This window comes from Phocoena phocoena, chromosome 15 (assembly GCF_963924675.1).
Source record: "Phocoena phocoena chromosome 15, mPhoPho1.1, whole genome shotgun sequence".
Taxonomy (NCBI): domain Eukaryota; kingdom Metazoa; phylum Chordata; class Mammalia; order Artiodactyla; family Phocoenidae; genus Phocoena; species Phocoena phocoena.
This window is the reverse complement of record NC_089233.1, coordinates 35030176-35044237: the sequence shown is the minus strand read 5'-3', so window position 1 is coordinate 35044237 and position 14062 is coordinate 35030176. Positions and strand designations below refer to the sequence as shown.

At 47.4% G+C, this 14062-nt stretch overlaps 1 protein-coding gene across 1 annotated transcript in view; it reads right to left on the bottom strand.

Moving 5' to 3' along the window:
• The window catches only part of ADCY9 (adenylate cyclase 9), a 129895-nt gene that overhangs the window by 35480 nt on the left and 80353 nt on the right, over window positions 1-14062 (bottom strand). The window contains exon 2 of the mRNA XM_065892517.1: window positions 9056-9246. Coding sequence (XP_065748589.1) covers window positions 9056-9246 — 191 coding nt within the window. The remainder of the gene's footprint in view (window positions 1-9055; window positions 9247-14062) is intronic.

Genomic DNA, 14062 nt, shown 5'->3' with positions numbered 1-14062 from the left:
CACGGGGGTCCCGCCAAGCAACCGTGGGACGGTGGGTGGGTTTGTCCACCCCCTCCCCCCAGCAACTTTCCTTTAACTATTTTCCAGCTTCATTTTAATCGGGTTAAAACGTCTCACATACTGGTTTTTGTCAAGCAGATACCTCTGTGAAATGTTTGCCAACCCATTAAAGGCCCGTCTCTCCCTCTGAGCAGCTGCTGTCATCTCAGACCCCAAGAAGCCCTTACCAGGAAGAGGGGTTTAGATTCTGGGGACTCTGGGAGACACGCCCAAACTGAGCAACTGACTTGTAGGGCAGCCCCTCTGCAGGCACAGTGGGTCAAAGCTACTGTTCTAATGATAGCGGCTGCCGCGATGTGGAAACGCCTCAGTGCCCAGGACATGCCAACGAACACTGTCAGGTCCTTATCCACGCCATGCCCACGGTCTCACGCACCTGATCTCCATTAATCCTCATATCGACACTGCAAGGCAGAAGTGACTGTCAACAGCGTGGGTCAGCCTGTGGGGCTTCTGGCCCCTGACCACCATGCAACCTCTCTCTGGCCTCCTTTCCTGGCACAAAGAGGACCCAGGAATAACCCTGGCACTCTGATCTCCTCTGCCTTGTTCCCCTGAAGTGACCCAAGCAGTTATGGTCACCTCCTGGTTCCTTTAAGTGGCACCACTGGACACCGGCACCAAGGGGAGCTTCACCAAGACCAGCTAAGGTCTCCAGGACAGAGGACTCTCCGAGCCAAGGAGTGTGCTGGCTGTTGCCTGGGAAACCCGAGATCCCCTGGAGAACAGCCAGGAGCAAACTCTTCATCTTCCCAGATTACCCACGCTTGCTCCCATCTCGGATGTGGGCTCTGGAGGGAAGATTATAACGATTTCTCTAACACGCTTGGGTGCCTTTGCATTTGTTTTTAACACATTTCAACACATACACCCTACAACGTCTTCAGAATACATGACACTGAGCTATAAAATAGTTTTTTCTTCAAGGCTATTTCTCTTCACAAGATAAATCACTTCTAAGCCAACAGCTGTCCTTTTTTCATAACTGTCAAGGGAGGGAGCACGGAAACCTCTTTTCTGAGAAACGAGGAGGAAACAACATCAGAAAAGTCCTGCTTTGCCTGGTCAGTCTGCTGAACATAACTACTGAGTGAGCTGTCCTCAGACCAGGAGGAACATCCCTTGCTTCCCAAACTCGAAACCCAGGTTGAACATGGCAGACAGGAGCATGTAGCCAGAGCACATATAACCTACTGAGGCCCATTCTGAGTTCTAAGCTCTTTCCTGTATTACTTTGTTTACTCCTCACAAGCACCCAGGAAACAGACATTGTGAGTAGCCCATTTTACATAAGAGGGAACTGAGGCATAGAGTGAAGGGACTGGCCCAGAGTCACAGTTAGAGAATGGCAGGGGGACAACGCCCTTGACCCCAACCACACACGTGACATCTCTGCGTGAACAGGGACAGCCTGCTGTGTGGGGCAGAGGCCACCCTGGCTGTGGCCACCTTGGTGGCTGCTAGCCACCAAGCTAGCAGATCGGCACAGGCATTCACACTCCCAAATAGATGATTTCTGCTAACAAAATCTTAGAGAAAAGTAGAAGCCGGATATTAGAGGAAAACAGAAACGGTAATTATTACAGAAAAAGAAAGGCATCCAGAAGCGATAAGAACAGAAAAGTGGACAGCCTGTGAATACTGGAGGCACAACAACAAACAAACAAAACACACACCTGTAAAAAAATAGGCACAAAATCTCTAAGCCACAGAGTGTAGAACCACTGAAACCTCAGATTCCTGAGCCCTAGGCGACCTAAGTGAGTTTAATAATCGAGGCTGATAAGGCAAGAAAAGTGTCACCGTGGTGTGGTAAAGTGCCATCAGAAAGTCAAAGGAAGAAGATATTTGGTATTTGGGGAAATTTATTTCATGTGCAGTACTTTACTACCTGATGATGCCAATTAAATGAGCTGGACTAACCTTTCCATTTCAATTCACAGGTAATATATAACAATAACAAGCATATTTATATTACATAAAATAATATAAACATAATATTGTATACATATGTATTAAAATGTTTTATTTTGAAACAAGTTTAGACTTAAACAGAGTGGGAAAGACAGTTCAGATAGTCCCCATACGTCCATCCCAGCTTCCCCTAACATTACTTAGCATCTTATATGAACCGTGGTCCAGTTACCAAAACTAAGAGATTAACACTGGCACGGTACTATTAACCACGCTGCAGATTTTACTCAGATGTCCTTTTCCTGTTCCGGGATCCCACGCACATTTAGTCTCCTCCAGTCTGGGACATTTTTGAAGCGTCCTGGTTAGGTATTTTGTAAAATGTCCTTGAATTTGGATTTGTCTAATGTTTTCTCACGAGTTGATTGAGGTTTAGGATTTGAGGGAAGAAACCCACAGAGGCGATATGCCCTTCTCTGCACGTAACACGGGGTGGAGGGTGGTACATGATACCGCTGGTTTTCTTAATTGTGATGCTAACCATCAGCATTTGGTGAAGGTGGGCTCTGCTAGGTTTTCCACTGTCGAGTTACTATTCTTCCCTTTATTTATTTTTTGGCTGTGCCGCATGGCTTGTGAGATCTCAGTTCCCCAACCAGGGATTGAACCCTGGGCCATGGCAGTATAAGCCCGGAATCCTAACCACCAGGGAACCTCCTAACTATTCTTCCCTTTAAAATGAATAAATATCTAAGGGGAGATGCTTGGAGGCTATGCAAATGTCCTGTTTCTCCTTAAACTTCTACCTGCTGATTTTAGAATTCAGTGATAGATCTTGCCTGTAGCACTTATTACTGTGTTGCTCTAAAGGTGATTTTTCTTTCCTTCACTCCTTCTACAATCTATTAGCTGGAATTCTTCTATAAGGAAGAGTTGTCAATTTATATGTGATGTGCTTCCTCCTAATTGAAGGAAACACACACACCTCTCAAAATATAGACACAACTTGAAAAGTCCTTTTTAAAAAAAACTTACTTTACATCCACATTTCAGAGCCAGCCTTCAGATTACTATTTACTTATTTGTGTTGCAGCTTTATGGAGATACAATTCACGTACCATGCAACTCACTATCTAAAGTCTATAATTCAGGGCTTCCCTGGTGGTGCAGTGGTTGAGAGTCCACCTGCCGATGCAGAGGACACGGGTTCGTGCCCCGGTCCGGGAAGATCCCACGTGCCGCGGAGCTGCTGGGCCCGTGAGCCATAGCCGCTAAGCCTGCACGTCCGGAGCCTGTGCTCCGCAACGGGAGAGGCCACAGCAGTGAGAGGCGCGCGCACCGCAAAAAAAAAAAGTAAAAAAAAAAATAAATAAAGTCTACAATTCAATAGTTTTTAGTATAGTCACAGAACTGTGCAACCATCAACCATCATCACTATCAACTCAGACAACTATTTACAATAAATACTTAATATCTAAACTACACACGCACACACACAGAGAGAGAGAGAGAGAGAAATCTATTACTTTTTCCATCTATAATAAAGTAAAAGGCCCCCTCACTTCCTCAAACTGAACTGACTAAGCCTATTCATAATGATTTTACATACAAATAACAAGGAGATAACAGAAGTGATCATTTTCTTAGAATCATTTAAAAAGCCATAGGGACTGTCACAGAAGCGTGTTCCTAGGGCAAGTGACCTCAAAGGGAAAGTATAACCCTTGTGAGACAGGACAGGCCCTCTCTGAATCCCCCCACGTGGGTGCATCCACTTTATCAGCCTCATTACCAATTGTAAACAGGGAGAAACACCCCCATGAGCACATGCCCTGGGTTCTGAATAAGGGTTTAAGGCAAACTCACGATGACCAGCCAAGCAGGTGCATCCCAGGGAGGTCTTTCAGGGATGACATAAGATGCTCTCACAGCTCATGTGGCTCAATGATTAGGACGGATGTGATAAAACACCATCCACATCTTTGGTTTGCATTTCTTTGCTCTTTGCAAACACGTCAGCCTGGCTATTTTTATTGGCATGCACAGTCTCCCTCCATCCGTCACCCACAGGGTTCATGATAAACGAGTAGCAGACACCACAGTAGGGCTGGGGCCACACAAAACAGGTTGCACGTGTGCCGTGGCTACATCCTTTACAGCAACGATTAGCTGCAACAACTGAAGGACCCCCTTCAGCTCAGAGCAAACAGGGACCTTCCCGAGAGACTCAGTGACTCCTTATGGGTGAACCAAACAGCGCCTCCACCTGCTCCTGTCCTCCCTGCTCCTTCTGCGGTCAGCATCCACCACTCGGTGCGGACTGAGTGAAAGTGCACTCCAGGGTCAGCTGAGCTTCTCCAACCCCAGCATTCGCGGCGTAACTTCAGTTAATCTTCAGGACAGCCCTGAGAAATTGCCATGTCCCTGTGGCTTACAGCCACGAGGTGACCTGTTCGATCCCAAAGCCAAGGCTTTGAGATGGATCCTCAGCTTTAGGTTCCAGCCTTTCTGAGGCACCCAAGCCACCTTCCGTGACACTGACGTGGCAAGGCCTTGTCTCCTTTCCTGGCTCCCTTCTTGCCTCCTCACCCCAAACCCTCTGATACCTCTGCAGCTCAGCCCAGAGAGCTGAGTGCCACCGTTCTGGTGGGACTCCCCTCCCCCCAGTATGTGACGTCAGGTCCTTCCTGAGGAGCAGCTCTCACGACCAGCCACTCAAGAAGCCAAGGCTTAGGTGTGAAGGGTTCCCTCTGACGTATGACCTCAAGGCCAAAGCCCTTGACCTCTGCCATCACTACTGTTTCTTAGCAGGTCATCATAGTACTCAGACTATTTATGAAATATCAGGTGGCAATTGTCCAGCTGTGAACTGGGAGATAACTTACAGACACACAGGGTACGTGTGCCAGGAGCGGAAAACAAGTGCTTCATGGGCATCACCTTGGTTCTGCCCAGGCTTCCAGTTCAGCCCTCAGTCTAACTCTGCAGAGCTACGTGTCTCTGCGTGTTATTACAAAACTAAAAACATAAGCCAAAAGAAAGTCGTAATTATCTACTACATGCCAGCCACCATGCTGGACCCTTCGGAAAAACTTAAGTTATGTAACAAACGGGCCCTGCATTGAAATAGATCAGAGAAAGGGGCGTAAGAAACATAAGCAAGTATTTCAGGTTGTATATGTTATCACCAAGCGGTACAGACTAACTGAATTAAGGCTTCAGAGATGGGGTGGCGGCATCACTAGCTAGAGGAGTCACAGGAAACTAAGAAAGCTGCACGGTGAGAGAAGAGGGGAGTTTATGGGGACAGGGAAGCGATCGCACTGCAGGTGAGAGCAACAGGACCAAGCCTCCGTGGATTCACTCGATGAGAATTTACAGAACACCTTTCCTCTAATTCCTTGGTTCTTTCAAGGAATTAAGGAAACCAATGCCCTCTAAAACCGAGTTCTCCTGCCGAGTTTATGATTAATCTCTCTGCCCCAAACTTTATTCCCTTTCTTGTCCCCTCTAACCTCAACTGCGTGCTAACTAAACACTCCTCAGCCAGAGTCAGGTGACTAAGATGGCTATCATCAATAACATCGCTAACGCACTAAACTGCTGTTGCCGATATCACTGTTAAGGTACAAACTCAGGTTGTTTCTCCAGGGTAAGATGAGCAACAGACCCCCCCCCCCATCCATGGACCACCTGGCCTGAAAATCGTAAACCAGAGACATCCTGACTCCCAAAACTACAATTAGGAAATGTCACAGAAATGTCACAACACGATGATTAACCCCAGCTTCACTGTTCTTCCCCCCTTTAACTCAAAGACCAAGCTGGAGTGGATCTGAGGCTTGTCTCCCACTCCTTTGCTTGGTGCCCTGCAAATAAACTCTGACTTTGCTGCAGACACCCACTGTCAGAGTAGGCTTTCTGCACTGTGGGCAAAAGAGCCCTTTTGCTTGGTTACAAAACTCCTTCCACTAGATAAGCACACCCCAAAAACGTACAGCTTGAAAGAAGAAATCTTTGGTCAAGAGGCCAGAGAATGCTGCATACCACTTCCCTCTCTGGAGACCTATCCATGCATGTTAGCATGCTAAAGGCTCTGAGAAGGCCTGCAGTAAAGAAACCGTTTCAGTGTTGTTTAACCCATATTGACTTGACCACAGACACTTTATCCGTACTGGACACCCATTTCCATCCTGAGAAACTTCTGTTCAAGGGAACCTACTTGGGGAATCCTCCTTAGACCAGGACTCTTCCACTGGTCAGGGCTTCTAGCGCTGGGCATGGGGAGGAGGGAGATGTGGGGAGACAGAAATCCCCATGGGAGTCAACTCTTGTTGGCTGCAGCGGCAGCAGCAACAAAGGGAAAGAAGTCTGTTGACAGAAAGAGTCAACAGATCCTGGGAAAGGATGAGGAGGAACTCGTCTGTGATCCAGAGAATCAGAACAGCTCACTGTGGTGCAGACAACATGGAGCAACAAACCAGTGGCACACATGAGCCACCGACACGCTTGTGGGATAAATCTACTCAAAGAACCTGGAGCAAGAGACTGCAATTTCACTTTTGTATTGTTCAAAAACTCTTACTTGAGGGAAAGCCTTGTATGTCAGATTATAATCTATGTAATCTTTAAAGGAGACCTCAGTTTTCTGCCTTTCAAGTCTAGGATGATGGTTCATAGTGATTCACTTGGTTCCCCGGTGCTTATGCCTCTCAGCCGCCTACCCTGGCCCGACCTGCACCCAGGAACCAGGGCCCAGAGCAGGGCTGTGAGGATGGACCCCAAGTGGTAAAGCCTGGCATGGAGACCGGGCCTCCTATCTCCTCATGCTCCTTCCACTCCAACCGTGAATCCCAGGAACCCTATACTTCAGGGGTGTCCCTCATCTCAGATGTCCTGTTATCCCCCAAACACCATCAAAACACCCCCAAAATTACACTTCATATCCACTCATCTTTCCCTCCTGGAAGGGGCAGAAAGATCCTTTTTTTTCCTCAAATTCCTTTTGGTAAACACAGTTAACTTCATAGATCACAAGATTATTTGGAAAATTTATACATGGCAATAGAGTATGCTAAATAGTTTGTTCTTTATTTGTGGTACGCGGGCCGCTCACTGTTGTGGCCTCTCCCGTTGCGGAGCACAGGCTCCGGACGCGCAGGCTCAGCGGCCATGGCTCACGGGACCAGCCGCTCCACGGCATGTGGGATCTTCCCGGACCAGGGCACGAACCCGCGTCCCCTGCATCGGCAGGCGGACTCTCAACCACTGCGCCACCAGGGAAGCCCTGCTAAATAGTTTTTGCCCAACCAGATCAAAAACAAATAAATATATAAATAGGTTTATGACTAGAACAAGACATGTTCCATCGGGGGGGAGAGAAAACCTTCTTAAGCCAATTTAGCGCAGAATGCCTGTCATTAACACTGCAGGTATGTGATACAGTGAGGTCCTCAAGGGCACACACCCTCATGGATAGAAACACACACACACATCACCTAAAGTGGCAGACAAATGCAACAAAACATTTATTTTTGGCTTTGAGCCCTATTTCTCTACTTGACTACAGCTCGGTTGGAAGCCTGAGGAAACAATTTCTCCCCAAATAATAAGGCCGTATTTGGAAGCCATGTTCTTGTTCCTCTCCCCACCTAGCTCTTCCCGGCCCATGTTCAGTGGTAGCCTGTGAGCAGGGGGCTCCTCTTTCTGACTCCTGCAAGACAGCAGCCCAGGCAAAGAGTGCAGGCATTAAGGAAATTTCAGCTACATGCGCTGTTGTTATGCGTGTGCCAGAGAGCACGGGGAAGGACAGGATCAAATACCCTATCCTCAATAGGTGTGAGTTTACCCTTCCCCGCTAGGGGCCATTGGGTCATGTCTGGAGACCTTGGTTGTCACACTGGTAAGAGAGGGTGCTACTGGCATCTAGTGGGTGTAGGCCAGGGATGCTGCTCAACATCCCACCATGCACAGGATGTCCCCTCCACAAACAGTTCTCTGGCCCAACATGTTGATGGTGTTGAGGCTGAGAAACCCTGCACTAAGTGAACAATGCACACGATGAAAACGATATGTGTGTGTGCTGTCCACAAACCTGAACACAGGAACCGCACACAGTGCCTGGACGAGAGACACCATGAAGTCCAACACAGTGAAATAATCTGGACACTGCAGCCGAGTGCCACATTATGATGCCTTCAGCTGAAGTACCAAGATCGCAAGCTTTCAACTCTGTTAATGATGTGGATAGGCAGGAATGTACTGGATTACAGCCATACCAATAGGCCATTGTCCTGACCAAACATCACTGTGTTATTTGAGAGCACAAAACAGTGAGGTGGAACTGTTTGAACCGTCTCTCTCTTTAAAAAAAAAAAAAAAAAAAAAAGGAAATGGCAAATATTTAAACTGTAAAAATAAATAAGAGGTATCAGTGGGGGAACTAAATCAAATGTGAAATCTGAGGAACAACTCACATACCAGAGTGATTTCACATGCCCAGGGTCCATAGTGTTAATTCCCTGGTAGTTTATTGGGACAGAAGTGCACCCAATATGCAGCCACCAGGAGATCTCTGTCCCAGTGATGAAATATTATAATGTTCTTGGCAAGCCTGCACTCTTCCAATGAGCTACAGCACAAGATCACCCACACCAAGATTTAAAATAATCATAAAACACTGAATTTCAAGAGATGTTTGAGTATTTGAGAAAGTGATCTCTGAAATAAGATACAAACTAGCCCTCCAAGCAAGATGCTGGGAGAATCACCTTTACTCTTATCATTTATTGTTAGCTTTCAGAAATCCCAAAAGACGTCATAGGTTGCAGAAAAAGAAAATAGTAACTCAAGTGAGAAGCAACTCTATGCAGTGTAGAAAGAAAATGGAGGTGCATATGTCAAAAAAGCAAAGATATTAAAAATGCTGCTAACTTTATACTAAATTTAAAAATCATAAAAACCAAATGGAAAGGCATTCCAAGTCGTCTGCCACAGACCCGAAGGCTGTTTATTATTTCACATGTTCTACTGCAGAATTAGTATCAAGTTTTAGAAGTAGGAAAAAAAAAAAAAAACTAACCTTAAGGTTATCAAAGGTTTTGACAGTCTGCGCCAAGTCACTGACACTCCCTGGCGATGCTGTCCCCTGTCCCCTAGGGCCTGAGGACACCCGTGAGCCGTCAATGACCTCAAAGCCAGAAAGCAAGGCCTCTGAACAGCTGCAATGAGACTCCTTCGCTCTCTGACCCGCTATCAGGTATGTCTTCAAACCTATGGATAAAAATTACAGTCAGCACAGGTGGACACCAGCGTTGGTCGAAACGCAGCTCCGTCTTGCTCTCTACGCAGGACGCGCTCCTAGAAAGTTGAGAGTAAAGTGAAAATGAGAATAGGTCATATTTTACTACTACTCCCATGACCTTTCCAGAGATGCACAGCCTCAGGGAGAACAACTGCCACCAAAACACACCATGTATTCACGCTGTGTTTTCTCTGAATGGAGGCTGCACACTTCATCTTCTGGGGCTGAAACAAGGGTTTAAAAGTCCTTCCTTGGAAGGGTCACGTGGCCTCTTTCTGACAGCAGCAGAGCCCACTGAGTGCGGACCCTATACATTTCTTGGGTTTGTTTCTATCTGTAAATACCAGTCGCCGACATTCATAATGGTCAGTCTAGATGTGAGGGTGACTACAGACCATGTTACCTATGTCAGGGACTGGCAACCACCATGAAAAGGGAGACCAGAATGTGCACCAGCGGGGGAACTAAGCCCTCCCTCGATTCAGACTTAACAAGTATCTCTTTTCTGTTGGATCCAAACATTCACACGGCAGGAACATCATTTTTTTTTTTAGTATTTATTTATTTGGTTGCACCAGGACTTAGTTGTGGCCGGTGGGCTCCTTAGTTGCAGCTTGCCGGCTCCTTAGTTGCAGAACATGGACTCCTTAGTTGCAGCTCCAGGCGTCCTTAGTTGCAGCTTGCCAGCTCCTTAGTTGTGGCACTTGAACTCTTAGTTGTGGCATGCATGTGGGATCTAGTTCCCTGACCAGGGATTGAACCCAGGCCCCCTGCACTGGGAGTGCGGAGTCTTATCCACTGCGCCACCAGGGAAGTCCCAGAACATCAGCTTTTTGTCAAGCTGCAGTCTATGTGAATTTTATTCTCTCACAAAATCCCCACTGTAAAAAAAAGTTGGTTAAATGGACTATTAACCTACAACTTTACAATCCCCATTAAAGGCTGAAGTAACGATATATGCTATAGTGTTAAGGAGCTGTAACAGGTAGGCTGGGCCCTGCTCCTGGTGTACAGGACTATCTGCTGGGAGGTGAGTAAGGAGCAGCTTTTCCGGACGGAACTCAAGGGCTTTCTGAAAAAGAGGCAAGCCTTATTTAAAGAAATCCATTGTTAGTCCTTACTGGAATTTAACCAGACTACGAATTTATGAAAGGGAGTGACAACGTGATTTATTCAATAAACATTTATTTTAGGCCTGGTGTATGCTGTGCACAGAGAATAAAACCAGAACAAAGCAGGATTCCCATCTTAAGGAGTTTAAGCTTCAGCAGAAGGTGGTAGAGAAAAGCCATCATGGGACTTCCCTGGCAGTCCAGTGGTTAAGACTTCGCCTTCCAATGCAGGGGGTGCGGGTTCCACCCCTGGTCGGGGAGCTAAGATCCCACATGCCACGTGGCCGAAAAACCAAAACATAAAACAGAAGCAATATTGTAACACGCTGAATAAAGAATTTTAAAATGGCCCATGTCAAAAAAAATCTTAAAAAAGTAAAACACGCTATCTAAGAAAATAAAGTACATTTAAAAACAAAAAAGAGGGCTTCCCTGGTGGCGCAGTGGTTGATAGTCCGCCTGCCGATGCAGGGGACACGGGTTCGTGCCCCAGTCGGGCAAGATCCCACATGCCGTGGAGCGGCTGGGCCCGTGAGCCATGGCCGCTGAGCCTGCATGTCCGGAGCCTGTGCTCCGCAACGGGAGAGGCCACAACAGCGAGAGGCCCATGTACCGCAAAAAAAGAGGTGACATGTGACTACACTGTTGGATTCATACAGTTTCTCGCACTCAGTACATATTTAATAAATGCTCTAAAATTAATTAAGCACATAACCCTGGGACTACTTAATAATCCTTAATCATTTTATAATTAAACCACCATTTCATCACTTTATCTTTCTTCCTCTCCCTCCCTCCTTATAAATTACTGTATAGCATATGTTTTTAGGTCAACAGTTCAGAGAATTTGGCAAGAGTTCCAGGACACCTAGAGACATCCAGGAGCATAGCCAAATCACAGGTGGGATCCAAAGACTAAGATAAATAATTTTAGATGCTAACTGACCCCAAAGGAGATTGTTAAATGCTCACTCTTAACTAAGGTCCTGAACTTCCATGTATTTTTTCCAACCAAAAATATATATCCCAAATGATATACAGGATCAATCACAGTTCTGACTAGCTACGTGTATAAACTTGAAAGGGAAGCGTGAACTAGAATACAACAGAAGGGTAAAAGCAGCTTTGCGTGAATTTCTCAGACTCTGTTACAGAAAACACTGAACTGATTTTATCACTTCGCCTTGGGAGAGTCAGAAAACACAAGCTCTGTGGGCTGAGGAGAGAAAAGCCCTATTTCTGACCTGCTGTGGCATCTCATCCCTGGCTTCACCCAACCAGGGCATGAAGAGGCCTGGTCCCTGGAGCTGCTGTAACTAGTCCCTCTCGAACTCCTGGGTGTGGCAGGTAAGTCACCTGCAGTGGGTGGGAAGGGAGGCCCAGAGAGCACCCGCAGCTGCTGCAGGGGCTGCCTTGGGGAACAGACAAAGGAAGGGCATTTTTTGGATTGCAGGGGTGAGGAGCTGAGGCTGCAGGGGAAGGTTTTCCGTTGTGTCTGTAGCTGGCCCTGACCCCAGAACTGCATTCCCATGGGGAGGCCGGCAGCTCGGGGCTCCCCTGCCCGGGGCTCTGCACCCCTGGGCCCTGCTCCCAGTCAGCTCTCTCACACCCAGGAGGGGTCCTCAGTCAGGGAACCACTTATCCCCTCCCTGTATGGCTCCTCGGGCAAGAGCAGGTGAAGGAGGCCTTTCCTGGAGGCATGACAACTACAGCAGAGAAAGGGCTGAGCCTCCAGCCCCGCAGGGCTATGAATACATGATAATGATGCAGCCAGTCCTCCAAGCAGCAGTGCGCCCTCCACCTGGGCATGGAGCCAGCTCTGCAGCACAGGCTCTGATGCCTGCCTTGGGGTGGGCACCCCTGAGGTTTGTCGTTGCTGCTTTGAATTGTGACTACTGAGTTGCCACTCATTGCTCAAACATTTATTAAATGCCTCTGTTTACCATGCACTGTGAGGGTGCTGAGGGGACAAGCGTGAACATGGCAGCCGTGACCCTCCCTGTACAGGGCGGCTCCTGCAGGGGGATCTCGGCAGGAGGTGGGTACGCCTACCTGGTCCAGGACCAGGAAGCACAGGAGGGTGTATCTCACAAAGACTCAGAGGTTTGGGAAGGCCTCCTGGGTGAAGTCCCCTCCAGGTTGAGGGCTACAAGATGAGGAGAGGCCAGCCCGGTGAAGGCCACCAGGACCAGGGGCTGGGACAGCATGGTCAGGCTGTGGGTGTCACCAGAATAGTCGATGAACCAGACTCCAGAAAGGGAGCCTTTAGCAGGGAGAGTGGAGGGATGGAGGTGAGTGTTGTGTGGCTGGAACAGAGAACATGTTCGGGGCAGCAGGGGGTGGGGAGGGGGCAGAGAGGAGCTGAAGTCCGTGCAGGGCACCAGGGAGACCAGCTCCAGGAGCCTTCACTCTGGGGGCAACAGGGGTGAGGAGGAGTAACCAGCAGGCACCAGGCTAAGGAAAGGCCAGGGAGCCCTGGAAACTCCAGCCACAAGTGGGTGGTGAGGGAGTCAAGGGACAAGGGAGGTGGGAAATAATGGTGAAACCTACTCCTTCTGAATTGCAGGGGCAACAGGCAAGGCTTCCACAGCAAGCACGAGTGTGACGGGTAAGGGCATGTGGCTTCCAGGGAGAAGCCCTGGGATTCGGGCTCTGTCCCTCCTAAACGTGTGATGCAGTAAGATACTTCACGGCTCCACCTCTCACTAAGAACAGGACTCACCCCACAGGGCTGACTCGAGGATTAAATGATTAACACACATGAGGCCTTCATGGCAGTACCTGGTGCACAGTAAAAACTCAGTAACGTTAGCTATTATTCTCAACGTGGGTGTTTGACCTGCTTATCGCTGGGAGTCTTTTTTATGCTCCTTCTATGTACAAAAACATTTGCAGGATTGTTAAATCAATAACTGCTCCACATTTGTTCCTAACTTGAATTTTTCTTTGGGTGGCTCCTAACAATCAACCTGTATTAGTAACACAGCAATGCGAGTGTTCCAAAGGACAAACGCACAGATGTGTCCCTGGCAAGCAAAAAATCGGTGAACAAATTAAGCAACTTTTTTTATGCTTCAATATGGAAAGTTAGATTTAAAGTGAAATGTTTTGCCAAAACTGGAGTGATATCAGTAATGATAAAGTCAGACCGGATATGAAAGGTCCCGGGGAACGTATCAGGGCTGCAGTCAGGAGAGGTCATAAGACATAAGGATTTAATGAGTAACTACACACATGGACCTTGGGGTCCAAGTTCGTTAGAATGGCTCTTTTAGAGCAGAAAGTCAAAATCAGGCAGCTAGATTATTTATTTCATTAAGTATAGTGTAAACAGGAGAAAAATTAATAAGGTTTCTTATATTCTTTCCTGGTAATTGACTTTAAACCTCACTGGCACGGATGCCTTTCATCAGCTTAATTTCACAGCAGGTGGAGAAGTGGGGAAGACGGTTCCCATAAGCTCCTGTCTCACGGAGGCGTCGTCTGCAGCTGTGTGTGCCCGGGAAGCTGACGTGGTTAACAGTCTTAACTATAGCATCAATTCTTTGAGGAGAAAAACTGAGCCTTGCACACAACTTGTGTTTAGTTTTCGTGAGCTGAGTGTAACTTGAGTGAGTGCCAAAGTCCATTTTGGAAAAGAAAGACTATTCTGGCCTTTTTATCACTGTCTTTT